The sequence below is a fragment of the Lissotriton vulgaris genome, chromosome 7, assembly GCF_964263255.1.
Source record: "Lissotriton vulgaris chromosome 7, aLisVul1.2, whole genome shotgun sequence".
In the NCBI taxonomy this organism is placed as follows: domain Eukaryota; kingdom Metazoa; phylum Chordata; class Amphibia; order Caudata; family Salamandridae; genus Lissotriton; species Lissotriton vulgaris.
This window is the reverse complement of record NC_141695.1, coordinates 1,058,697,612-1,058,724,526: the sequence shown is the minus strand read 5'-3', so window position 1 is coordinate 1,058,724,526 and position 26,915 is coordinate 1,058,697,612. Positions and strand designations below refer to the sequence as shown.

General features: G+C 44.6%; 1 protein-coding gene across 8 annotated transcripts in view; it reads left to right on the top strand.

Moving 5' to 3' along the window:
* MACROH2A1 (macroH2A.1 histone) overlaps positions 1 to 26,915 on the top strand; it is a 198,593-nt gene that overhangs the window by 20,469 nt on the left and 151,209 nt on the right. For all 8 annotated transcript variants that reach the window (XM_086931512.1, XM_086931508.1, XM_086931510.1 and 5 more), the window contains exons 2-3: positions 2,585 to 2,690; positions 18,333 to 18,532. In XM_086931512.1, coding sequence (XP_086787638.1) covers positions 18,361 to 18,532 — 172 coding nt within the window. In that variant the 5' untranslated portion in view covers positions 2,585 to 2,690; positions 18,333 to 18,360. The remainder of the gene's footprint in view (positions 1 to 2,584; positions 2,691 to 18,332; positions 18,533 to 26,915) is intronic.

Genomic DNA, 26,915 nt, shown 5'->3' with positions numbered 1-26,915 from the left:
GTTTCCTGGCGCTGATCTGGTGCTGAGGGAGGCAGGGGAGACATTCATGGAGAGGGCAGCACTCCCTTGTCTCTTGAGTTCTTTAACATCTCCAGCAGTTGGGCATCAGTATAGCCCCATAACTAGTGTAAAATTATTGCGGTGACCCATCGCTGCCAGACGTTTTTCCTTTTTACTGGCCCTTCAGGGCTGGCGTAATTTCTTGTAGCACTAACAATACTTCTAGCAGGGTTCCCTGATCAGGGGAAATTATATTAAGGTGCGTATTACATATATACTTTCTTTGACATTCAGCAGAGCGTGTGCCATAGCGTCCATACAGTCTGAAGTAAAACCTAGGTAAGCTTCATTAATGTCTAATTGAGTGTTCACAAGTGCATTGTCTCCATTTCCTAATAGTGTCTGCCAGTAATTTTACTAGGTATTGAGGCAGGTAACCTCACATACACCTCACACACACCCATACACTTCACTCACTCCCATTCATTCACACACACCTACTCACACCCATTCACAACACTCACTAATAAATACACATATTTTCATACATGCACGCACCAAACAAAACAAACGCATACAACTTATCTCAACAGTACCTCTCTGACAGAGAAGCCTCCGAGGTCCCACAGGGGTTGGGACTGCTACCTTCCCTCATTGGCATTCCTACAGTCAGCCAATGAGGAAAGACAGCAGTCCCGATCTTGTTGCGAAGTGGGATAGGGTCATTGAGACTTCCGACCCCAGCCCACTACGTGACTAGGTATCACTGATTGAGGTACGGCCCTGGACCCTTCGGTGCTTATAACTGAAGCGCCCAGGTCTGAGTCAATCGGTGGAGCTTCTCCCTCATCATGAGGGGGATGGCCTCAAGGTACTTTTGCCAGGCTAAGTAGGTCACACCCACAGTGCTGTGAAATCCTCAGCCTGTCAAAGTTCAGCTCAGACAGCCAGGAGCCTGCACTTTTAGCACATGTCTAGATATTCTTCAGGCTTGGAAAAAGTTGGGGAAGTGGCGTGACCTGTCAAGCCGTATGGATGGGCCACTACTGGTTCCTAAAAATCCTGTTGTGCCCTCTCTGAACTAGCCAACTAGGCAAGCATTTTCCTGCTTTATCACCATCACTATTTTTCCTGGCTTTATAATTATGACACCCTTACTTATCCACCAGTTCCGTATGTTGCAGAGTTAACAATAGACACCCAGTCTCATTGGTCATAGCCTCTAATATCAAAACACACGCAACATACTCTCCACAGCAGCAATCTCCCTTTACAACACTTTTGTAACTCCACGTGGCATACTCCTGCTCAATCCCCTCATAGAGACCTTGAACGCTTTCCATAAGCGCTCAGATCCGCTAGTTGTCCTTTTGTTCTCCATGAAATAATGTAAGATTGCAGTATGGAGAGAGTCTCAATGGTACGTCACGGAGTGCTGCAAGCTGCATCAACATGCTGGTATTCGAGCATCCCACTCCATTACAAATTTTAGGGGACAGTGGTCTTAAATATATATTCTGAGGCCAACACTTAACTCCACTTCCACACATCAAAGAAACGGATTGATTCTCGTGTGCAGCATATGAACGTGTGAATAGTTAGAATATTCCCTCACAGCTGGGTACAGCTTCCACCAAGCATCCTCCAATCCCCATTTAATGCACTATCATGTGAATCTAATTGCTGCCTATGTCTTCTTAAGTGGTGGTAGTAGTGACCGTCTAGTTCAGTATTAAGAACATAGTTAAAATTATCTTCACTGCAACTTATCACACTCTGGACTCTGAGCTACCGCCTCAGCCACTATATCCAGAAAATCGTGCTGGGCGAAATTTGGCACATAAACATTTACCTGTCACAGAAGGCACCCATCTAATGTTCCTTCTAAAGAAGTATATCTGTCCTCCTTGTCGCTAATGTGTTTAGATAGCTGAAATGGAATAACTCATGCTAACCAAATAAGTATGCTGGGCATGCATTTCTATCCCCTTTTTTCAAAACCACCACCAGCCGCTGCCAAGGGTATCAAAGCTTAAACTCCATTCAATAGCCCACTAACGTCTTCATGTAGGTGCTACCTTATGATGCACAAAATTAAACAATCTGCTTCCTCAACGATCTCCTTCCTAGGGACCAGTGACAACTCGGATACAACCACTATCAACCATAAACCGATCAAACAAAATTATGTGCACCTTTTTAGTCAATGAGCTAGGTATTTGCTGAGGGGTACAGCCTACTTCACAATAATGTCTCAGGCACCCCCATTCCCAGTTTAGCTGCTAGGTAACTCTAGGACATGACAATTGATCCTCCATCTTTGGTCCCACCCTTCCTGCCACAACATTCTCTTTAACAATCATCTACGTATTACGGCTTAACATACCAAGGCCATACAAAATGTGGCCATTCCAACCTACATGGATGTTAAGTAAATTAAATAATCTTAACACTGAGATGTTTAGAACCCATCACATTTTGGAAAACCATTGAGACAGTTTAGATCATGGTATCACCACATCTGAGGTCCTCTGATTCACTATTGGCATGTCCAGTTTCTCAGTATCCTCTTTCTCTTTTTCAGACCCCGAGAATCCCTGCCAGATACATCATCACAATCAGAAGGAGGAGATATTTCCAGCTGGCCTAACGCAAACTCGCTTGCAGCTGTGATCTTCTCCGGACACCAGGTAGAAACTTTATCTAATAATTTGAGCAAGTCTTCCCTTGAATAGCAGTCCATATGCTTTCCTGATAGCAAAACAGCTGATGCCGTTCTCTTTGGGTCCTCTTGCTTTTACTCATGTGACAGTTTTGGTTTATTTTCCTAAAAACATTTGTAATGACTAGAAGCTTTGTTTTAAACTTCACCGTAATATGTTGCTGATGGTGCTTGGTTCATGATGTATCTAGCACACAGATCTGTGTTTAAACGAATTGTCCGCTCATACAGCGAACAGGTATCAAAACAAGATTAATGTTGCTTGTTTTCTTTGGTTACTATAAGCTTAAACAAAATGTCATCAAACTTGTAAGCCTTCACCTATATCCCAACCGCTGGATATCTTGTAGCAGGTGAGGTCTTTCTGATTGTACATCACACGCATTTATGAAAATTCCTAGTGCTAATTTATAAATAGACTCAGAGGAACCTGATAGCAGATCTGTCACAGTACAGAAGGTGGGCTTTGACTCCCTATCAACAACAACCAAATGTGGACCTGGTATGTTAAGTAGTTCAGGAGCAGAGCCACCTCAGTCACTCACTTTAAAATCTTTTAAATAGGCAGAGATTTAAAATTAAGTTAAGAACTATCGTGAGCAGGAAATGTGAACATACCTGACAACCGGCTAGTTTTATTTTTTGGTATGGTTCACAAAAGTGCATTGTCCCAAGTACTTCTTCCATTCATTTTATTGTTTCCTAACTTGGTCTTACTAGGGTTTGTTTTAGGACTTAGAAAAAAATTGTTGTTAATGTTGTCCAAAATCATGTAGGTCAGAAATTCTATCCTACATAATAAGTTCTCAGATCTGCCGGGCTATGTAAGAAGTCCGCTGCATATCTTAGTAAAGCCAATATGATAATTTGCCGGCTTGCCGGTGGCAATGGGATGGCCAGTCTCTAGAGGATGGTCTTCCTCCCCCTCCATGAAGGGACAGGGATATATAGTTTTGTTCCTTGTTCCCATGGTTGCACGGCAGCTATCCCATGAGAACACATTGCTTATGTGCGAGTGCATGGTAACTCATTGTTGAGCGAGCGCATGTAGTAACACTTATTAATAATACATGTAAAATAGATCTTAGCCCAAAGAGTATACTTCTCTATGAGCAAGAATAAGGCCATGAATTTCATGCTATAAAGGATAGCAATACAGTGGGTGCATAAAAGAACGGAACGGAACTGAAGTGATGAGTGAATATGGCATATCTGGATTTTGGACTGTTAAGTGGAAATGTTTGGAAGTGAGAAAGGGCATAGGAACAAGCAATGGCCATGAAAGGAAAAGATGTAAGTATTAGAACATTTGTCACATGAAAGTTGCAAATCTAATAAGTTAATTCTCCAACACTCAAAAGACATAAGATGTATTGGGCAGGACTGAGGGAGAAAGTCTTATAAGTCGTATATAGATGATTGTGATGAGATCAATAGGAGCATATGGCAGAGCAGACAAAGTTATTGGCTAGATATGATCTCTACTGATCTGACCTGGAATCAAGAGTCAAATTGGGGTCCCTGTTGACCCTTAGTTCTCGAGGTGGAGATCAATTGATTCGGAATGGGTGCCAGAAATTAAATAGATGGGAGATAGGTGTGCTTTCTTTATTCAGAAACGGTAGCCTCATCCCTTCATTGTATTTTAGGCAAATGCACTTGATGTTTCTTCAATGATTTGATGACAGTTTTGCAGGCTATAACATTTTGAGTTGGTGAATAAGTAGACTTCTTAGTAGTCTGATGTGTTTTCTGCTTCAGTTTAGTACAGGAGATTGTGGGTTTTTTCTCTCCACAAGGGGCATAAATGGATGTTCAAAAGCAATGATGATCAGACTTGTCTGTATTTCAATACTTTATTGAGTTTTTCCATGGCTATATCAATAGTGGGACAATGAAAATAAATACACAGTCAAGTCGCCTCACAGGGCAAGGAATCCAACAAGTAAAAATTCAAACCCATAATTAATCTGCATACCAGGTCTCTTGAAGGACCTGCACAACAAAAAGAAATACCAGGAATAGCAGAGTATAGATCTTGGAGCAGACACAGGAGATGGGCAAATCGGTAGCAACTCCTAGTTAAGCAACTTAAACGGTGGGGAAAAGGGAAAATGCAACCATCAGGGGGAAAAAAAGAGGAACAATCTCCCACTGGGGCTTACATGAAACATGGAGGAAGACGAGATACTCAAGAGGGCCCTTCCGTGTGTGGGTGTATGTCTCCTCTGTCTTTTAGAAAAGAAGCCCAAAGCTCCTCATATATCTACAATTTATCATTTAGCGTATAAATAAGGTGTTCAAAGCATGCCATGTCATACATGTTGTCCAGCAAGGTCTGTAAGGTGGGGTTTTTATTCGAATTCTAGTGTTGCAGAATCACCAATTTGGCTATCCCTAGGGCATGGAGATCCATCTATTAACATGTTGGGTCTCTGAGGAGAGATCAGAAGTTTTGTGCAATAGCACTTGCTGGGCTCCCAAAGGCCTGTCTAACCCAACATCCTTCCTCATTTGGTACCAAACCTGCGATGAGAAGGCTTTGAGCCATGCACATTACCATAAAATGTTTATGATATCGCAGTCTGTTAAGCTACATCTCTAACATCCACGCTAAGACGAGCCCTGTATAACGTTGCCGGGGACCATTGCCAGCGGTGGAGGATCTTAAAACATATATACTTAAGACATGCCTCCCATGATCTCTTATTATAGTTAACCTGAAGGGTTTCCCAGTCATCATCCGAGAATTGCGTATTTAGACAAATTTCCCACCATGTACATATTGCTATAGAGGTTGAAGTGGAGAAACAAGGACCCAGCAATGCAGCATACAAACTCGCAATAGTTCCCCCAGTTTTTCAAAGTGTGGGTACGTTGACTAATGGGCTAGCTAGTGTAAGGCCAGTATGTGCTTTCCCCAAGACCTGTGATAGAGAGTGGGGCAATTGATTGCTTCTCCATAACTTGGAACTTGGAATTGCAAATTCCCGTCTTAGTCCGGGGAGCGAGTTGATGGAGCCTTTAGAGACAAGGTCCTCGATGTGGTGAATTCCATGGGTAATCCAGATGAACTGGTGAATCTTCCCCCCATGATGGCTGCATTGCTCCACAATGCAGCTTTAGAGTGAATACAGCTCGTAACTCGCACCAACCGATGAGGCCTATGCCACGTATACTGGAAGTATGAATGATCGGGTTGAAGAGAGGGTTAATCACATTATCCAGAACAATGTCTTCCAGACCTCAGTTAATATGCATCCCAAGGTATTTTAAATGGGACTAAAGCCACTTAAATGGTAAGTTACCCAGAGAGTCTCAGTGGTGGTGGACATTATGGGTAAGGCCTCACATTTCGACCAGTTAATCTTGTAGCTAGAAAACTGGGAGAAAGAGTCCCATTCAGCTGGTTGAGAAATCACAATGGGTGCTGAGGGCAAGATGCCTGATGATGTCAAGAGAATTTCATTCACTTAGTAAAAAGCCTTAACCTCGCCCACTGTTGTGTGAATGCCTTTAATGCTGTCATTACATTGAATATTTCTAAAGACCAAATGTATTTATCCTGTGTATCCTTCGCTGTCTAGGGACCACTGTCTTTAGAAATACTGTATATACTCATGGTCCCTGACCAAGTGCTCGAATGGGTTTCCCTTGTGCCTTGAAACGTCATTACATTGAATTGCACTTGCTAACGGTTCCAGAGACAGCAGAAACAACAGCGGAGAAAAGGGACACCCCTGCTTGGTACCACAGTGGATGTCACAATATGGGGAGGAGAATCCCCCACATACAAAGATTTAGTGGTTAATGTGATAATGTGATAACGTTGCATCCTATACTCCCAGTCGATGCAATTAAAAGCCTTTTCAGCATCCAATGTGAGAAGGACCCTCTTCCACCTCCTCCTTCGCCTTCCAAATAATATGAGAGAGATTGGCAAATGGTTGGTCGAGGAGAATCCAGGGACAAAACCCACCTGAGAAAAATGAATAATGGCCGCAATAACTTTATTCAAGAGCGTCGCAAAATGCTTAATGTCCACATTTATTAAAGAAATCTGGCAGTAGCTAGATAAGTTTAGGGGGTTATTCCCCAGTTTTGAGAGCATCTTAATTCGAGTTCTGAGGAACTCTGGAACAAGGTACCCATTGTTTAGGGCCTTCTGATAGACCGAGACTAAGATGGGGATGGTCTGGGCTTTGGTAGCTTTATAAAATTCTGCCTTAAGGTCATCCTCACCAGGATCTTTCCCAGTGGGCATGGCATCGATTTATTTATTTATTTTATTTATTTTGCATATTTATAGAGCGCTCTCATACCCGGAGGTGTCCTGGCGCTAGAAGGATAGACTGGTGTGAGGGAGCGTGCTTACTGAGTGAAGAGCCATGTTTTTAGACCTCTTCTAAAGGCCATCAGATTCTGGGTCTGTCTGAGCGCAAGAGGAAGTTTATTCCAGGCCTCCGCCGCCCCAAGAGAAAAGCTCCTGCCTCCCCAGCGAGCTTTTTTAATTCTTTTTTATCTTTTATCTTTCTAATTACCGAGGCGATTTCCTCCGCCAAGATCTCTCCTTCCAATTCAGCAGATTGGGCAGGGGTCAACTTTGGTAGTTGCAGGAATTTCAAAAAGGAAGAATCGGCGTCTGGTACTGAAGGCGTTCCAGACGTGTAAAGGGGATCATAGTATTTCTAAAATTCTGCCACTATTGCTTTTGGATGGGTGACGAGACAAACCTTCTGTCTTGGATGGCAGGAATTGGCCCAGAAGAGTCTTGTTGGCGGAGTTGGTTTTCACCCCTTTGGTAATGTCTCTGTTGTATGCGGAAGAGGCATTTCTCCGCATCTGTTGTGCAGAGTGTTTTCAATTGATATTTAGCCAGCAGAAGCTCCCGTAGAGTGAACAAACTTGTAGAGGTGTAAGAAAATGTTAGGAACTGGATCTGTGTTTCCAGCTGCTGTCTGGAGTCTGAAATACTCAGTTTGGTCAGCGCCAAGTTCCCTCATTAACATGCCACAAAGGACAGCTTTCCCTGCCCCTCACAACGTGTGCGCCGAGGCCACCAAACCCCTGTTATCCTCTAGGTACCAGTCTAAATAGTCTGTGATCTGACTTTTCGCCTCCCGGTCTTTAAAATGGAAGGCATTAAGTTGCCAAGGTCCTCGCTCAGGTGTACGCGGATCCAGGTCGAAGTGCAACTCTATCAGGTCATAGAGACCCCGCAGGGGATTATACTCGCATCTGTCAAATGCTGGGTTTCTAAAAGTGTGCAAAGAAATTAGTAAATGTAGTGAATGTGGGTCCGAATATTGTGGGGGCAGGAGGTAAAGGTGTAGACTCTAGCTTGTGGATGCAGAGAGCATGGTCCTGCATCAGGTCACATAGGGCGTGGTTATGGTGTAAATCCCGCCTGCCCAATCTGTCCAGGAAACGGTTGAGTGTCGTGATCCAGTCCCTTCCAGTGCTGTGACTGCTTGGACCCTATTCTGTTTTCAGACTATGCTGGCAGCCTGTGCTTCCCCAGGAAATCTAAGGGTGACTCGCCATATTTGTTGGCACCTAGCTCGCAATCCGTTCAGACTCCATTCATGATATAAGATTTAAGGAGGATTAGGTGATCACAAGTGTCAAAATGGCAGAACTTTATTTTTATTTGGTGTGCCCACCTATGTGAGATCGTTAGTGATGGATTTCAATGCAATATTCATTGATTTACCCTAATTGTGTTGTGCAAGAAGGGCATTAGAGGCAACATAGTGTTTTAGCTGAGCATATTTAAGACATTCTGGACCACCAGGAAAAAATTAAAGGTAACATTACAAATGTTTTCTTGGATGGGACAGCTAAAGATATTTGAGTGGAGTGGAGGTTTCAGCAGAGTGCTACAATAGAGTAAAGGGGTTAATTAAAAAAAAGAAGTAGCAGAGAGGAATATGGCACTCAATGTAGATATGGCTAGCTAGGATCAGTTTTAAAGCTGAATATGTAGAGGTACATAGGTGAGAGTAAATCAGCATGCTCTGTTGGAAAAAGGCATATTTTAGACAGTTGCATCATTGAAGTGACCCAGAAAAAGAGACGCAAATTAGAATAATTTTGGTTAGCAAAGTATAGATTCTAAAAAGTAGATTCTGCGGAGTAGAAAAGAGTGCAGATTACATGAAGACTTGCTTATCTCGATTCCATTTGCCTTGCAGCAAGACTGTGGAGAGTTGGGTTAGAGTTAAAAGGGGCTTGATAGAAAGAGCAGTGTAGAATAAAATATTTATAGTTGGGTTACATGAAACACTTGCCTACACTCTTGGGATGGAGCAGCTGTTTAGGTAACTATCCACTTCTTTCTCTTCTTCCCACTTGTTATTCCATAAGCAGTAGATGGTTTAAACCCTTGCTGCAAGCAAGGTGAGAACTGCGAAGGAGTTGTTTTTAGCTACTTAAACAGTGTGATTGTATTTCAAAGTGAATCAAATTAGCGTTTTACCTGACAAAAGTATCACAGCAATCGCCACCTTGCTCCCACTACCACAATTTATAGGTGGCGAGGGAGTCTGCAGTGAGTGATACAATCCCTTCTAGTCTGTTGTGCATGTCTTGAAAGTGACTTGTCTGCCCCTGGGACTCATCGATGGCCAGGCTAGGGTGAAATAGGTCACCCCTTTTTTTATCCTCCCTTGTTATGGATGCACAATCACGAGAACTCCCACGGACTTCCCCCTAGTACTACTGAATTTATGCATGTATGGCTTTACTGGTGGAATTCCCATGGTTCGCCCATACCCATTGAGTGAGTGTGTGTACCAAGTGGAGGGCAATCCAATGGGTTTCCTATATCACTAGATCTTGATAATTGCTGCGAGATCTCTGCACAGTGCTTTATATTCATGAAATGCAGCACAGTGCTAGCTGAGAGATTTCCCTTGCCAAGGGATCCGTCTACATACTCTTGAGAATGGTCAGGCTACTTGTAGAGCTGAGTTCATCTAGACTTCAGAATCATTTTTAGGTCGAGCGTCAGCGAAAGACCTATTGTTGGCGGCTTGCCGAGAATGTGGCACAGGGGATGTGCACGCGCTTTCCTTCGCTGATTTCACCTCGTGGTCGCGCACGCCCAGCCCAGCGCCGTGCACATCCCCTGTCCCACATTCACCGCAAGTCAGCCTCTCTCAATCACACGCGCGCACACACAGCCACACTCACGCATGCACACACACACACACAAACACGCACACACACACACGCAGGCACACACGCAGGCAAACGCACTCAGGCATACGCGCACACTGCATACACACACGCGCACACAGACACACATACCGCCGCCGCCCCCCATCCCGCCCCACTTACCGTGTCAGCGGCCTCAGCCGCCACTCCTGACTTCTGCTGTGCGTCACGGCTGCTCCTGGGCCATCCACTCCGTGGGCGCGGGCTTCGCGGAAGACGGAAATCCCGCCCTACGACAGGCGTGACGCTCCTGAACTTCCGGTTTCGGGATGCACACGCTCACGGCTTGTATATATTCACACATATACACACACCACTAAATGCAACACTGCTACATCCCGGTATAGCATACAGTGCTCTAAAGGGGCTCGCCTCAGCGTCCCAGGCTCCAAGCAGCGGGCATCCGAGGACCTGCCCTTAACCCACTGATCCCCGATACCATAATGCTTTCTGATAAACTAATTCTCCGTAATACTCTAATACTATGTAAACGCGAGCTTGACCCCAACCCTGCGAGACTAATCCCACTAATTAGGCGCATACTTAAAGAATTGGAGCAGAAACGGATTATTCTGCACAGTGACTCCTGTGAGCAGACTTCTGTGGCTCCCTCGGTCTGTGCCGGGTCTGTCCCGGCCCCGCTGCTCGTACCCCAGACTCTGAGTGAGAAGTGTGGCTGGTCTCAGGACAGCGCCGCCGAGTTGGTGAGATTCACTCCTGTGATGTCAGGCTTGCTGCTGGCAGCCCTACAGCGCCCCCTGCTGCCGGACGATGCCTTTAGTCGAAGATACAATATTATCCAACGAGGCGCCTCACGATCACTATAGCGCCAAATACCACCCAAATAGCAAAGCGCTGCCCCCAACATCAAACTTACATTCCTCACGAGTGGGTCTTTCACGTCTGCAATAAGCTGTATGACTGCCTCAGGGCAGCCATCCATCCTACAAGGCGAAGTGATACTACAAGACACCAGTAGGCGGCGCCACATTTCAAGACTAGACAATGGACTTTAAATACAATAAAACATCAAGTAAATTGAGCTGAGAGCGATCAAACGGAAACATATATTTGTACTCGGTGCACTAAAAATCCTCGCTAAGTCTTAACTCCAGAATTAACCTTAATCAATCAATGCATCATTTTTAACACTCGTAACGCCAGAGCAACCTTCCAAAACTATTGCCAGAAAGTGTGAGACTTCCACTGATTGCTGGATGTTTGAAATAACTTTACTTTGATGAACATCTCTCGAAGAGTATGTGTGATTTTAATTCTCAGTATTGTTGTTGAGCAACATAGAAATACACGCTCTGCTCCTGGCAAGCCCAATGTTATTGTAAGGATGAAATGCTTGCACTGTGCGGTCAGTTGTACCCCCGTCCCGTTTCACTTTTGTGAATATTTCTCTGTGTTTTTCTCTGTAAGCCTCAAATCCTGGGGCAGGTAGGTACCCTTTTCTTGTGCTGCCCCTTTCCCCAGTAGTCTGCTGAACAGTGGGTACACGCAAAGCCAAGGAAGTATATGCTCTGTGACAGTGGCTAGCTGTCTGGGCTACAGGCTGTCCTGATCTGGGGCCCACCTAGAGCTACAGTCAGATTTCTAACACCCTGGTGCAAGGACTCAGTTCAATGCTACAACGCGAGTTAAAAATGCAGTTAGACTTATAGGTGGAAAGTGGTACAGAGGTGTGTACAAAAATGTGACAAAGTAATGGGCTTAATGCAAAATGCTGTGTAGTATGATACCTCATAAAAAGATTGCACAAAAAAATGCAGTTGGACTATGACCCGTACATAACCCACTAAGCAAAACTGTGCGGGGTGGTGTTTTCTGGTCATAATTAACCCCTCTAGATAAGCTCGGGGGCACAGCAGAACTCAAAACCTCCTTTCATTAATGAATGACACTCAAAATAGCACTAACAAGCACAGGGCAACATTTTATAGTGAATATTTTTTTTAAATTCTAGTCTAGAGAATAAAAAATTAATGGTGACCACACAGAACGAGAGAATAAATGCAGCAATGCATAACATGAATAGAATATGAACAGTCCTAACATGGGGAGGACATTCCTAGCATCCTAAGACCCTATCAGCACTTCTGAGCACTATGCTAAAGTTTAGCAGAAGCAGAAATGAGCAAGTCTACATATTATGTGCCCGCACTTTGAGCCCCCTAGGAACCCTCGACAGGGTCTGGTTGCAGCAAACCAGCGGGACCTCTGGCCTGATGGTCTGCCACAAAGCCTCTACAAACTATGACCTAGACCAAGGGATTTTACAGCACATGATCAGTTCCTTTGATCTCATGTTTTTAAGTTCAGTGACACTAAAGTCCAAATAAAATAAAATACATTTGGCATAGAATGCATCATTTCAATCCACATAATAGTGGTTCAGCCTGCGCTGTAAGCGCCATATTAAAATAGCAGCGACCATATTATAATCAATCAAAACATGTCAACCTAGATAGGAGGCCGATATGATGTTGACACTTCTGTACATGCCTAAAACATCACACTGTCTAATAGAAAGAGGTAAAAGAGTTTTCCAACCAGCATGCTATAATAATAATAATATAGAAGTAAAAACGGGCCCTGCCACAATGTTGATGACAAGGCCTTTTTAAGCCTGGGTTGACTGCATCGCTGTCAGACCTGTTTTGAACCCCATCCATGGACTCGGCCCCTTTCAACCATTTACTTTCTTGGACCAGCTTCTTTCTCCCATTGGCTTAAGGATTTGTCAATCACGCTGTGAGTCAGCTCAGTGGAGTATTCATCTCTCACCTAATGCTAGTGCGAAAAACACAGGTTGCATGTTTCAGGCATGTGTTGCATGTGTCAGACCTTCCTGGTGTGGTGTTTGTGAAATATTCAGCTGTCTTATTTTAATTCCCCCCGTTGCTATTTCACAGTTTCATAATTCCTCTTTCTCAACCATTGTGTTGATCTTCCTTGACACCCTCTGCCCTAGCCCACAGTTCCATCCTGCTGTTCTCCTGCAGATGTGTGTATGTGCTTCTGTTTTAACACCATGTCTCTGATCAAAGTCATAAGAGCCATAGGCAACGTTTTAAGTTTGTATGTTGCACAGGCATGCACAATGACAGCCATCCCTGCTCAAGCTGCTAAAGAGGAGAGCTTGTGAACACTTGGTGACCAGTAGAGGCTGAAATGCAGACATCACAGAATTCCCTGGCACGCTCGGGTGCACACTGTGAGGAGCTAAATCGTCTCTCAGCAGCTCTGGTAAAAGGACCTGGCACCGTCACCAGTAAGGTATCCTGCAGGCCACCTCAAGCACCGACTTCCACCAATATTGTAACCAAATGCTCCACCCTTCCCATCATTACTGTAAGTCCAGAGCCTACTTCCCCCAGATCCCCCTTTCCATCATTGATGTAACCCCAGAGCCCCCACCCTTCCATCGCCCAACCACACCTTCACTCAGCACCACAACAGCATCACTCAGCACCACAACAGCACTGTCCTTGCTTGCTACCAACAAGCATTGCTATAGCCAATAGGACTCACATTAGGAAAATGTAGGCTATTGGCTTTGTGAATAACAATGCTATTAATTTATATATTTTCAAAGCCAACACATAAAAAAAATTGTCATTTACAATACCAATAGCTCACACTTTCCTAATGCGAGACCTATTGCATTGCAAATGCTTGTTATATTGTGTATGCAAAATTGAAGGCCTCTTTTTAGGAATTTGTTTGTAATCCTCAGTTATAAGTGGATAGGAGGTTTCCGTGTATAGTATTTCGGCACTGTTTACAGGCCAAAATATGCGTCCTGTTTTAATCCAAACCTGAAACCTGCCCTTAGTTGTGCCAACTCTTTTTGGTCCTGTGCGTAAACGAACCAACTGCTGTTTCCTTATTCTTTCTTCCAACATGAAATCAAGTGAGTCAATTACAGTTGTTAATCAAACAGGAAAAATAAATTGTTATACTTCCAGCACTTTACGTTATGTGGTGGAGGAATGATGCATGTTCTCTAAATTGTGTTGTAATGTCACTGTGTGAGGAAGTTACAAATGAACTGAAGAAATCAAATTGCGGGTTTCTTTACTCAATTTCTAAGACAGAGGGTACAGGGATTTAACGTTATTTAGTTCTTCTTTTCTGTGCAGCAGTTAGTAATATAATTTTGCTACTCAAGACTTAAAAAAGATGTGTATTGTATTTAGCTTACGTTTTCTTGCAATTAGAGACCATTTTCTTTTAGAATGTTGAGATCTTCCGTTTTTTGCGACAAATCTTTGCAAATAATGATTATACCTTAAGTGTAATAAAGAAGATAGGCATAGATGCATCAAGCATCCATTCTGCGAATCCTAAATTCTTGTCTCAGTCTCACGTTTGTAGGCCTTTCCCCTGTGTGCTCTCTCTCTCTGACAAAACCCCACTAATCTCTCTCTGTCTCTCTCACTCTCTTTCACTCTTTCACCCACACACTCACTCACACTTTCAAACTCACTCTCTTACTCTTCCCTGCAATTATTCCTCAAACTTGGCCCTCTTTCCCATCTTCATTGTCTCTCACCTCTGCTGTCTTTTTATCAACTGTCTCTCCACAACTCTATGTTGCTCTCTTTCTGGGCACTCTGTAGTTACTTCTACCTCTCCTCTTTATCCTTTGTTGTCTATCGTTTTGCATCTCTACTCTCTTTTCGTGACAGTGAGAGAAGCTGGGGTGCCTATTCACTTAGCCTATATACATCATCAATAGTAAGTCTACGTATTGCCAATGTATGTTTTCTGTTCTTCGTGCTTGCATATCCAACACGATACAAAAGGGGATGATGGACGGAGCGTTTGAGCCAATCAAATGCGTATCCAACACAGCAGGCTGAATCTGGTTGTCAACAGTTGCTATTGTTTGGTTGGACTGCTATCCATGGTTACTCTGCATGTGTTGAGGGTGCCCCTCCATACCAGGGGGGCAGCAGGAGGGGGAAGAGGCGTGTAGTGTAGTTCCTATATTCTTAATATGCTCTGCGCATTGGAATAATATACCCTATAGATGTGAAATAGGACTGAGGTCAGTATGTCTCTATCGAATATACTAAACATAATTGTGGATGCCAGCTAGCTCAGAGGTCACTAAAAACTTTCTCAAATACACAAGAAGGGATTAGTTTTTGACAACGGCATAAACATGACAACTTTGTTTCTCTAGGACTGGAACACATATCTTCAGAGTCGTGGAAACAATAGATATCTATTTTACTCAGCCAATCGTGCACGCTTCGTTTCTACAGAGTTGCACAGAAATAGAGATACAGGCGTTTCAATAAAAGGGGTTTATTGAACAGTCTTCTTTCTCATGCAAGAGAGGTGAACTGCTACAATTATTAGACAGAATGCAAAGTATAATGCGTACAGCGTAAACAGTACTATACAATAATACTGTAATAGCATTGTCTAGTGCTATGACATATAAAAATACATACATAAATAACACAGGCTAAAATACTCAACTGGTGCTTCTAAAATACGGCTACCCCAATATACCTAACCTAGGTCTAGTACCAGGGAAGAAGTAAGTGTGGTCTTTAGCATAGGCTTTAGTTCTGCCAAGAATTCCAAAGGTTTCTCTAGGTTCTAATCCGCTCCATACCTTAGAATGAAGGAGGTTGGTATATCTGTCTCGGACTCGATTTCCCAACACCCCGCAAGGGGAGTCAGAAACACTGGAGTTGGATTCTCGGCAGAGGAGGACAGCTTCTGATCAGTGCGTCAGCTGGAGAGTCAGCTTCCTTCAGCACTTGCTGTAGCGAGCTGCGTCGGGCAAGTAGGTAGTCGAACTGCACCGAACAACACTGTGCTTTGCTATAGCAAGTGAAGGTATATTTATACCTTGAAGGTGTTTAGGGAGCCAGCTTTGAAGTAAAGTCGGGTATATGAACGTCATGGATGAACCCCTAAGGAATAGTTGTTCATGCATAATAATGAGTTTCTTGGACAAATCAATATCCAGGCTAGGGGGAAGTCCCTTCTGCTTAAGAGTCTGGTTTTCCAAGAATTCATTGTAACGTTTCATGAACGGATGGAAGTAGCCATGCCTGTATTTGGGTAGCATGAGCTATGCCTAAATAATGGCTTGATTTATATGCCAATATAATGGCAACGCGAATTGTACCTATTTAAGGGCATGAATCGGGAAAATTCATTCGGAGTCTAAAACGCCATACAACAGGAGGTGTTATGCCATGCCTCTGGTATCATGTGTTAGTAGTACACAAATGAAGTTGGCAGCCAGAGATCCAGCCTTAAAATATGGTGGTTTTGAGAAGCTCTGGAGATCAACTTCCTTTTTGGTGCATGGTTGGGGTGCCATGGGAATTGGGAGGCATTTGTCTTGAGCTTTCTAGAGACATTGCTTCGTTGACTGAAATTCATCAGGATTTGTGAAGGAGATATTCCAACCTTCAGGACAAACTGCTATACATGGAACATGCTGCAATTAACAACCTAGCAAGAGAGCCAGGAAAGAGGCAAACAAGTGTTCAGCCCTTCTGCGAGCAGTAAGGGGTGGTAGACATTTGCGCTCTGTCTTTTAGAGCTGAACATGACTTTTCACATACAATGTGAATGCACCCTACACACACAAGTAAAGGGGTTTCATGTTGTAAATACATGGCTGCAAATGTATTTTTGCTACATTGGCATTTACATAAAGTTTGTTGCCTTGTATTTGTGATTACTTATTTCCCTGTTCCATCATTATCTATTGATTGTCATTGGAAGGATAAAACACTGGCTGTCGGTCTCGATTCCAACTGGAGACCTCTAGGGTACTTTGGTATTACTGCAACATGCATATAAACCCACTGGGCTGTACTTGTACCTTTTATGTGCACAACATTCTGGCTATATTATTTGTTTATTTGTAGGTATTTGTGGCACAAATTGTCTCATAGGCCTGTAACGCTTGAACCATTGATGCGTATACATTTAAATGAGGCCTTCAGTGTTCATGTTTACTTATCTGGGATTTTTTTACCGGGCGCTTCAGCTGCTGTAATCTAAAGGCACACAATGCAGAATGATATCTTTGGATTTTAGAATTTAGCTTTCCCAGCCAGCATGGGTAGTCTGTGTAGCAGTTACTCATCCCAAATTATCTTCCATCTAGGTCGTCTCATGGCCCATATTGTACTACAGTATTGTTCTAGGAATAAATATAGTTATGTTTTTAGTTTATGTGCACACTAAGGAATGTTCACTGAAGTTAAAGGTTTGAGCTGATCTTGCGAATCTGATGTTGCAATGTTGTCTGTATAAATGGTTAGTGTACTGAATGTAGATCAAGAAGTATGGACCATTACATTCTCACGAGTTAGTTATCTCAAAAAAGATCCAGTGGAAATAATTCTGCATTTATAAAGTTAATTTAAAATAATTGTATTGAATTTTCAAGAAAAGCAAGCAAAACGTAAAAATGTGAACGGAACAAATATCACGTGGTGGCCAAGCATCAGGAAGCATGGTTATGATAAAGAAACATAACATCAATAACAAGAAATCATCTTCCAGATTGAGAAAGCAATAAAGGGATATAAAACAGTGGCAAAACAGAGAACATATAATTTACACACTACAGTGGCATCAACATTTTATGGAACTAATCCATTCTCAGCAGTCGGTGCCCGATATTCTGCTTCCTCAAACTCCCAACAGGGTCTCCAGATATCCCTAGGTCTAGTCCTCCAGGCTTGGAGTGATGTATACATTTCTGCCTGTTAATAGCAAAAAGTAATATCTTTTAACCAATTTTCGGGGTAGTTGGGGGGGGGGGGGGGGTCCTTTCAACCATATACTGGAAGCGCGGCGCCAGGCAATTAATAACAGCAAGGCCATCAACCTTTTTCTGGAATGTGGAATATCTAGAGGGGAGCAAGGAAGCATTATGTTATTTATTTCCCAAGCGTGTTAGCAACCAGAAAGCCCGGCTAGTGGGACAAGCCTTGGCCTAACGCATGAAACCTGCTTGGTCAGCGAAACATTGGGCACATCGCGAAGGCATCAACCGGTCTATCACATGCAATCGGTATTGGGTGTAATACAGAGGTGAAATACACCACATAATATTTAAATGAGTGAATCTGTCTGTGGCTAATGGAGGCACATTTTATTTGTTCACAGCATTGACCCCCAATCTTGAGAGGTATCCCAAGGTCCACGTCCAGCCCACAACCCTTAGGTGCACCTGTAGTGGAGGGGAGCAAGCCGTCAGTTATGACAACCTTTGTATCATGCTATTCCTCTGATGGAGATTTTCTGGCTAGCAACTGCCTTTTGTAGACTGTGCTTCAGTGGAGGGATCTCTGAACACCTGCTGATTACTTTCTCCTTTTTTTTTTTAAAGTTGCTGTTCTTGACCATCAGCTAGCAAGATGTCGAGCAGAGGTGGGAAAAAGAAAGCAACAAAACTGTCACGGTCCGCGAAGGCTGGGGTTATTTTCCCAGTAGGACGAATGTTGCGTTATATTAAGAAAGGACACCCAAAGTACAGGATAGGTGTCGGTGCCCCAGTGTACATGGCTGCTGTGGTGGAATATCTTGCGGGTAAGTCTAGGAAAGCTACTTAATAATGGGTCAGCCAATAATGGGCATTGTGTTGTTAAGCTCATGAATTTAGCATGGGGCATTACATTCTGTGAAACATTTGTAATGAATCAGTACATCTTTAAAGCGCCTGGAGACCTGTACATAGATAACATCGTAACTGCTGCTTGTTGATATTGCTCGGTTTCATGTGGTTTTTCAAGTGCAGTTAAGGTACCTATTTGTAATTTAGGCTACAACAATTATCACTTTAATACATTTAAATTGCATGCATAGTCAGAAAAGTAAGATTGATTGAACCTCTTTAAAAAGCAATAACTTGTTTAATTGCACAGTATTATGAATAGTTTTGGATGTTTCTGTAGCTACATGTAAATCATAGGGGAAACTTTAGCATACCCCATTTTCCTCTAAATATATTGGCGTTAAACAGAGTTGCCTATTCACCTACTGCAGTTTGTAGTACTTTTACTAGTACTACAGTAGTACTGTTCACAAACTACAAAATGCTATTCACAAAGCTACATGTAGGGGTCTCCGCTTCTTCTATCTTATCTATGCGGCGATCTCCACCCCGATTGTGGAGATCTCCATACACATACGCCGAAGTTTTAGTAGTAAATGTGAGCAGGACTTGGGAGTGGCATAAAAATTAGATCTACTAATAAAAGGGTGCACGTTTTGGGAGGAGTAAGAGGTTAAGGGATGAGGTTAGGAAGGGATATGCACCCACCCATAAAAGAGTACGCCCATTTCTGCTCACAAACTTCACTTATAAATGTACTGGAGCCCAAAGTCTCCAAACAATAGTAAATGTCCTCCAGCTCAGACCTGGAGTAAGTGCAGCATTACCTTACATTAATTCATAACGTCATAAAGAAGTCCTGCTTCCCCAGACACTAATCGTCACGCAACCGCTGAAGTAAAAGTTCCCTCCACTCATCCTGTTCATAGAAGCCTAGACGCTGCCAGACTTAGTTGGCCTGGAAAAGACAGGGTGGATGTCATTAATTAAAGTGGGGGAGTAGGACTCAGAATATTATACTTACTGGTAAGTAATTGTGACATTATCTCAGTCTCTCCCTTGCTTGAATTCATAAAAACATGAAATGTACTAAAGGTAATCCAGTACAACTAAGGTTGCATGCGCAAACCAAAATTATAATTCATAATGTACACACATATAATATTCCTCAATTCACTTCACCCTGACCCTGGAATCAACAATGTCCTTCAAATTAATCTCTTTGACAATCCTATCCATTATATAATCCTATTATGTTTAGCAAAGGTTGAGAGAGTCACCCAAAAGACTGACCTGCAAACCTTCCTAATCCAGGCCCCCAAGTTTCTGCTGAAGATGCCCCCCCCCCACCCTTGTAGACCTGCATTGAAGTCCCATACCAAACAGCTGACCTTCTTCATAGGCTAGTAAGAGCAAACATTTGACCCATCTGTTGACTGAAGCCTTCCCACTCCTGGCTCAAAATGCACAAAAATTGCACCTGAAGCCCTAATAAAAGAGACTCTGACCAAGTAAATGAGGAGGGCTCTTCTCACTTCAAAATTACAATCCTAATCTTTTCTTCTGACTTGGAAACAATTAGTGTAAAATGACTTCCTGTTTCTTATGAAATGCATAATTAATCTTGGAAACCAAAGAATGACTAAAGCCTAAACAATTCTGCAAAATTGAAGTCGAAAAGAAAGGCACCCTATTCACCTAGCCTCCTAGTGGAAGTAATTGCTACCAAACCAAAGTTTTCAAGGTCAAAATCTTAACATGCACCACCAACATGGGTTCCAAAGGTGGATTTTGCAAGTCATCTAAAACTAGCAAAAGATCCCAGGCTGGAAGCAGCAGAGAAATCACAGCCTAGATGTTACAAATCTTTTAAACAAGTGCTGAACCACCCCTCCTAATCAGGAAGGTTTTCCCATGAAATCCGGGAAGCTTTTATTACTACCCATTGAATATTCATTTGGGGCACTTTAAGGCCTAAGTGAAAACCGTCCTGTAGGAAGAAAATCCCCTGAACCAAAGCAACATTCTTAGTATGCAATTGGTTAAAACCACTCCACTTACTAAAAGATGCCCAACATATGATATATAATTTGAGTTGATCCCTTTCTTGATGTTTGCAAACTAGAAGCTAATTAATCTGATAAGCCTCTGTTCGTCATCCCTAGCCTTTCAACTTCCAGGCCCCTAATCTGAACCTCGACAGAGCCTCCTGACGTTGAGTTGGAACTGCTGAAGGAGCGAGAACTGTGGGGAAAAGGTTTTCCTGTGCTACCCTCAACGATATCGGGAGAGGAAACCAATTGCAGCGGGTAATGCTGGAAATATCAAACTTACAGAATCTTCTCCTTTCTTACACTGACCTGAATATCGGGGGGGGGATGAAAGGCTTTCAGAAGACCGTGAGACCACAGGCAGAACAGAGCATCCACTGCCCAGTCCTCTTCTTGGTTTCCCCTAGAACATAATTTCCTCACTTCTATTACTGGTTGACCCCAACACTGAACTATCTGTGAAACTATTTGAGGATGGAGTAAAAATCCAGAGAAGTTGAAATGTCCCTGCTCAAAATTTACCGCTAAGTATTGCAGATCCCCTGGATATAGACTCCGAGATCAAGCACACATGCTTCTCCACCCACATAAAAATCTTACCTGCTGTTTTAGCTAAAGCGAAAAACCTTGTCCCTCCCTGCGTGTTGACACATGTGTTTGCCTTTACATTGTCATTAGACCAACACCATTTTCATTGCAAAGAGTAAAGTTAATCATAATCAGGGAATTAGCTTAAACTAAATTATAATAATCATAAATATAAAAGGACAACTTGTGACTAGCCCTCACTATAGAAGAATAAATAGCAGTTCTCTCTGTTCTGATCAGAGATAGCAGAATAGACCACTAATAGAGCAATGTCTCAAATAACAAGCATTTGCAATGCAATAGGTCGCGCATTTGTAAGAGTTGGGGCTATTGGCGTTGTAAATGATAATGTTTTTTACCTGTGTGTTTTGTTTTGGAGTTAAATGGATGTATGTGGTGTGGACTAGAGCGGAGATATGCAGGTTGTATTCGAATTGTTAGTTGTATATTTGTGTGTTGTCTAGTTTATTTGTATAGTGCAATTGTATGCCATGGTGAATAGATAGTGGTGAGAGCTGCAGAGAATAGATAGAGTGTACGAAGCAGGTATTGAACTTGAGACAGAGGAGCAGAAATATGTATGAGAAAGATAGAAAGAAGGTGAGAGCAGGTCGTTGAAACCTAAAGAGTGAAGTTTTGTGTATGCAGAAGACACCTTAAGAAGAGGAGCAGAGCGTGGGTCGGAGGGACAGAAAGTTTGAAAAGTTATGGTATAGAAACTTTGCTTGAAAACCTGAGTCAACCACTTGAGAGAGGCAGAAGTAGTGTGTGAGAGAGCCAGAGGGTTGTGTGAGAAAGAGTACAAGAGATAGAGGGACAAGTGGAAGAGACACGGGGGGGGAGGCGAGAGGTGGCCTAGCGCACAGAGTGAGGAGGTATGGGGAGGTAGCATGTGTGAGTAGGCAGTATAGAGAGGAGACAGTTTGTGTGAGGGAGGGATGAGAGAGGGCAGTGATATTTCGAGATGAGTGGGTAGAGGGTGTGGGAGTGTGAGAGAAAGATGAGAGGGGAAGTGGGTATGTGGGGGAGAGGTGACTGTCCATGTGGGACAAACAGACGCAGAGCAGTAACAAAAACTGCCTATTGAGCAGGAGCAATACACATTTTACACTGACGGAGTACAAACACACTGATCCATCTACAAGTGAAACACTTCAAGGGAAGGGATGCCGTTTGCTCAGGAAAAGTACCCCTCTAAAAACTCAGAAAGGCACTCCTGTTGACTTTTGAAGGCCTGGTGTGGGGCTGCTTATGTTTCCTGCACTAGAACAGGCTATGGATGCAAACTAGGCCTCCTCTGTGGGCATGAATCACCCAAAAACTCCTCTGCAGGGACAATTACAGATAAGACCATCGGACCAAAAGTCATACAAAACCAGCAAGGCTGTGTGCATATTTCACACCCTATAAACAAACAGACAAGTAAACACAGCTGGGAGTAGAAAAGTAAGAAAATGCGAACCACAAAAAAGTTGCAAAACGCAGACACTACAGTAACATGGAGGCTGCATGGATTTCACAACACAAACAACATTAAAAAAAAGAATGTGCCCCTTGTGTACACCGCACAACATACACCATAAAAGTTCACTCCATATAAGTAAGTTTAGATGTTCAGGGGGGCAGAAAGAGCCACAAACCACCCTCGCTCGGCCACTCAGCGCGACATAGATGGAGTTACAGCCCGGGCCCGGGGTTTCAGAAGGAGCAGAAAAAACAAGGTCAATGTCCTGGCTGTTTCGAAACGGTGAGCTCTTGTAAATGACTTTCTTTGGACAGAAACATGAGCAATGCAACTTAATACTAGTGTCTGTTCTGTGCATTCATAATAATAAACACTAAGATGGAGGTTTGGCATATTAACATTCAAACTGTGTCAAATACATCTTCCTCGATAAGGAAGCTAAACATTATTCAGTATCTACATCCCGCTGTGCTGGTGGCTCCAGCCACAATCCCCTGTACTCCGCCCATCTATTCCATATTTTGTAGTGCTTCCTGGGGCAACCTCGGGCCTCAAACACTGGACGCTCCAGTCCCATACCGTAATCTAATCCCTTTTTCCACACTCCCACCGGGGGGGGGGGGGCCTAGGGTCCCTCCAGGCGCGGGCCACATCCCTCTTGGCCACGGTAAGGCCGAGGAGCAGTAAGTGTCGTTTGTAGATATTGCCACCCACTTGTTCCATTACATGGAGAAGGCCCAGCTGCGGTGTACGGGGGAGCCTCCAGCCCAATATTTCATCTAAGCAGTCCCAAACACTTGTCCAGAATCTCTCCAGTGCGCCACAAGACCATACCGTATGTAGGAAGGTGCCCACCTCTCGGCCACATCTCAGACATTCGGGGGACACAATCAAACCCGCTCGCCACAGTCTCTTTCTAGTGTAGTAAGCTCTATGTAGATATTTATAGTGGATGAATGGAAACGTACGGCAACAGCCTCCCTCCAATCTTCTTCCTCCAGCTCTCCCACATCTCCCTCCCAGGTGGTCCGCAGTTTGTCAAGAGAGGAGGAACAATGTGTAACCAACGATTGATAGATGCGGGATATTTTCTTTTCCTCTAATTCTCCCATGAATAGCTTAGCTTCCAGAGGGCTGAACTCGGGTAAGGAATCTAGTCCTTCCAGGGCAGGGGAGATGGCATGTCAGAACTGCAAGTATTTAAAGAACTGGGTTTGGGGCATATTACATTCGTCCCTCAGTTCTTGGAATGATTTTAGGGTTGTGCCGTTCATTACATGGCCCAGCTCCGAAATCCCTATTGCGTCCCAGCCACGGAACCCCTGCAGGGACGCCAGAGCCGTTAAGCGACCCTTCTGCCACAACGGGGTCTCCTCAGCGACCCTTCTGCCACAACGGGGTCTCCTCAGTCAGCCTGTTCCACCATCCCATGCGGTGAAGCGCTCGCCGCCAAATCTGAAAGACCACCTGTGTGACCACCCCGAGCCTACTCCTCTTCCTAGCCGAGTACAATAATGTATGTAGGGTGTCCGGCTCTATCAAATACCTCTCCAAGGCGTAAGCCGGGTCGGCCCGATCCCCATACCACCACTCATTCAATACCAGCAAGTGAGACGCCTGATAATAGGACAGGACATCCGAAGATGCTAAGCCGCCGCAATATGTAGAGAGGAAACAGGTACGGAGCGCCACTCACTGCACCCCCGGCCCAGAGAAACTGGCCTAGCGCCGAATTAACCTGGTGAAACCTCTGCGGCGATATAGGGTAGGGGTGGTTCTGTAGTTGATAGAGCAAATGAGGGAGGGCCACATCTTGAAAATGGCCGAGCGCCCATATAGATTCAAGGGCATACGGGACCATGTTTTCATGTCCGACCGAATCCGGTCCCAGACAGGAATGACATTGCGCTCCCACGAGACTCCAGGTATGTACGTCAGGAACACCTCAAGATACTTAAGGCCTCCGGTCGCCCCCTGCAGAGCCGATGCCCAGGTACCCAGCTCTGTACCGTCCCCCAGAGTCCACAGTGTGGATTTCCGCACATTTAGATGGAGCCCCGATACCTCCCCAAACACCCGCATAATTTCAAGGACCCTCGGTCCTGACCTATTAAGGTCCGTGAGGAAGGAAAGCACGTCATCAGCGTAGAGCGCGATCCTGTCCGATGGCCCGGCCTCCCATTCGAAGCCCCTCATCTGTGCGTCTATGCGCACCCACGCCGCCAAAGGTTCCATGGCAAGGGCGAACAGGTACGGCGAGAGGGGGCACCCCTGTCGGGTGCCCCGTCCGATAGGAAAGGCTTCGGATAAAGCCCCAGCCACTCTCACAGACGCTGTCAAGTCCGTATACAACAGCTGTATGTATGATAGAAACTGGGGTCCAAGATTCAGGCGAGGTAGGAGTGCATGTAAATAAACCCAACTCAACGAGTCAAAGGCTCTATCTATATCAGCCAGTAGAAGAACCGCCTGGGTTCCCGTGGCCCGCATCATCCCCAATGCCACCTGAGCACGCCTAATGTTGTGTCTCGTTGCTCTATGCTCCAGCGCTTAGAGACCCCTGTGGTTATAACGCGCCATACAAATTAAATAAATAAATAAATAAATAAATAAATAAATCCTGCCTGTCCGGATGGACCAAGTTAGTGATTAACGGAAGGAGGCGATTGGCGAGGGCCTTAGCCAATATCTTCGCCTCAACATTTAGAAGCTAAATGGGTCTATATGATTCATGACGTTCGGGGGGCCTCCCTGGTTTATAAAAAAACACTATTTCGGCATGCCTCGAATCCGCCGGTAGGCGGCCAGACTCCCTGGCTGCATCTAAAGCTTTCTTATAATGCGCCCCTAATTGGAGGTGGTATTTCCTAAAGAACTCGCACGGGAACCCGTTGGGTCCTGGGGCTTTCCCTGCATTCAATTTTCCGAGGGCCTTTCCGAATTCTTCTGCAGACAGCGGAAGCTCAAGGCGATTTCGCTCCTCCTCTGATACCGCCTGTGGTGGGAGATCCGCAAGAAATTTATCAACAGCGTCTGCTGGGAGGGATTCCCTAGGGGCATATTGCGCCGCATAATAGCACGCAGAGCTATCTGCAATCTCCTCGGGGGCTGACAAAGGATCCCCAGCCTCGATTCGAAGAGCCGGCAGTGTCTGTACCTGGAAGGTGCCCCGGCAGAGCCTATACAGCAGCGTGCTGGACTTATCTCCCCATTGGTAGATTCTGCTCTATGTAGCAAGGCACACCTGACGTGCCTCCTCAAGGTATAGAGAGGCAGAATCCCGCTGCGCCTGCAGCAGCCTTCGCACGTCTCCACCATCCCCAGTCGCCGTGCACCGCTCTTCCAGGTCGCGGACCCTATCAGTCGCCCTCTCCAGGCCCTCCCTACGCGTCCTAAGAGCTGCCGCACACCAGGCTATATCTACTCCTCGGAGTGTGGGCTTCAGAGCCTCCCAGAGGGTCACATCGTCCGTCTCCGATCCATCATTATCTTCCCAGTAGTGGGCTATGGCCTCTCGCATGTGAGACTGGTAGTCATCTTGTTGCAGGTGCCAAGTAGAGAGGCGCCACCGAAATGGCTGCCGCCTTTTATCTAGAAGGATATTAATAGTAATGGGGGAATGGTCAGAGAGACTGCGCGGCAGTATATCCGTCGAGTCTACCCTCCCAATCCGAGTGCCGGGGACAAACAGGTAATCCAACCTTGAAAAGGATTTATGTACTGCAGAGACATATGTGTATTCCCGACTATGTGTATGTTGATAGCGCCATGCATCCATCCAGCCCATTCCCCTCACCATGTCATTCAACCTAGATGGGGCGCTCACCATCTGTCCACCACCGGGTCTGCAGCGATCCATCTGACCATTCATAACATCATTCCAGTCACCCCCGATGACAGCCATCACGTCTGGGATCTCGGCCCAGATGGTGAACAGTTTCTCTACAAGTGCCCATTGCAGCGGGGGAGGAGCATACACTCTTCCAAAAACCACTGGTTCACTTCCAATCATTCCTTTGACAAATACGTATCTGCCCTGAGCATCCACCCACTGTGTCGAGTGGACGTAAGACACCCTGCGGTGGATCAATATCGCCACTCCCTGGGAGCCCCTAGCAAAGCCGGCGTGGAACACCTGTTGATATCCATAGTGCTGCAAACTAAGGGTTTTGGTGCCCAGGAGGTGTGTCTCTTGCAACAGTAGGATATCTGCCTTCTCTTTTTTCCCCTGTCGCAGCACAGCGCCCCTCTTAA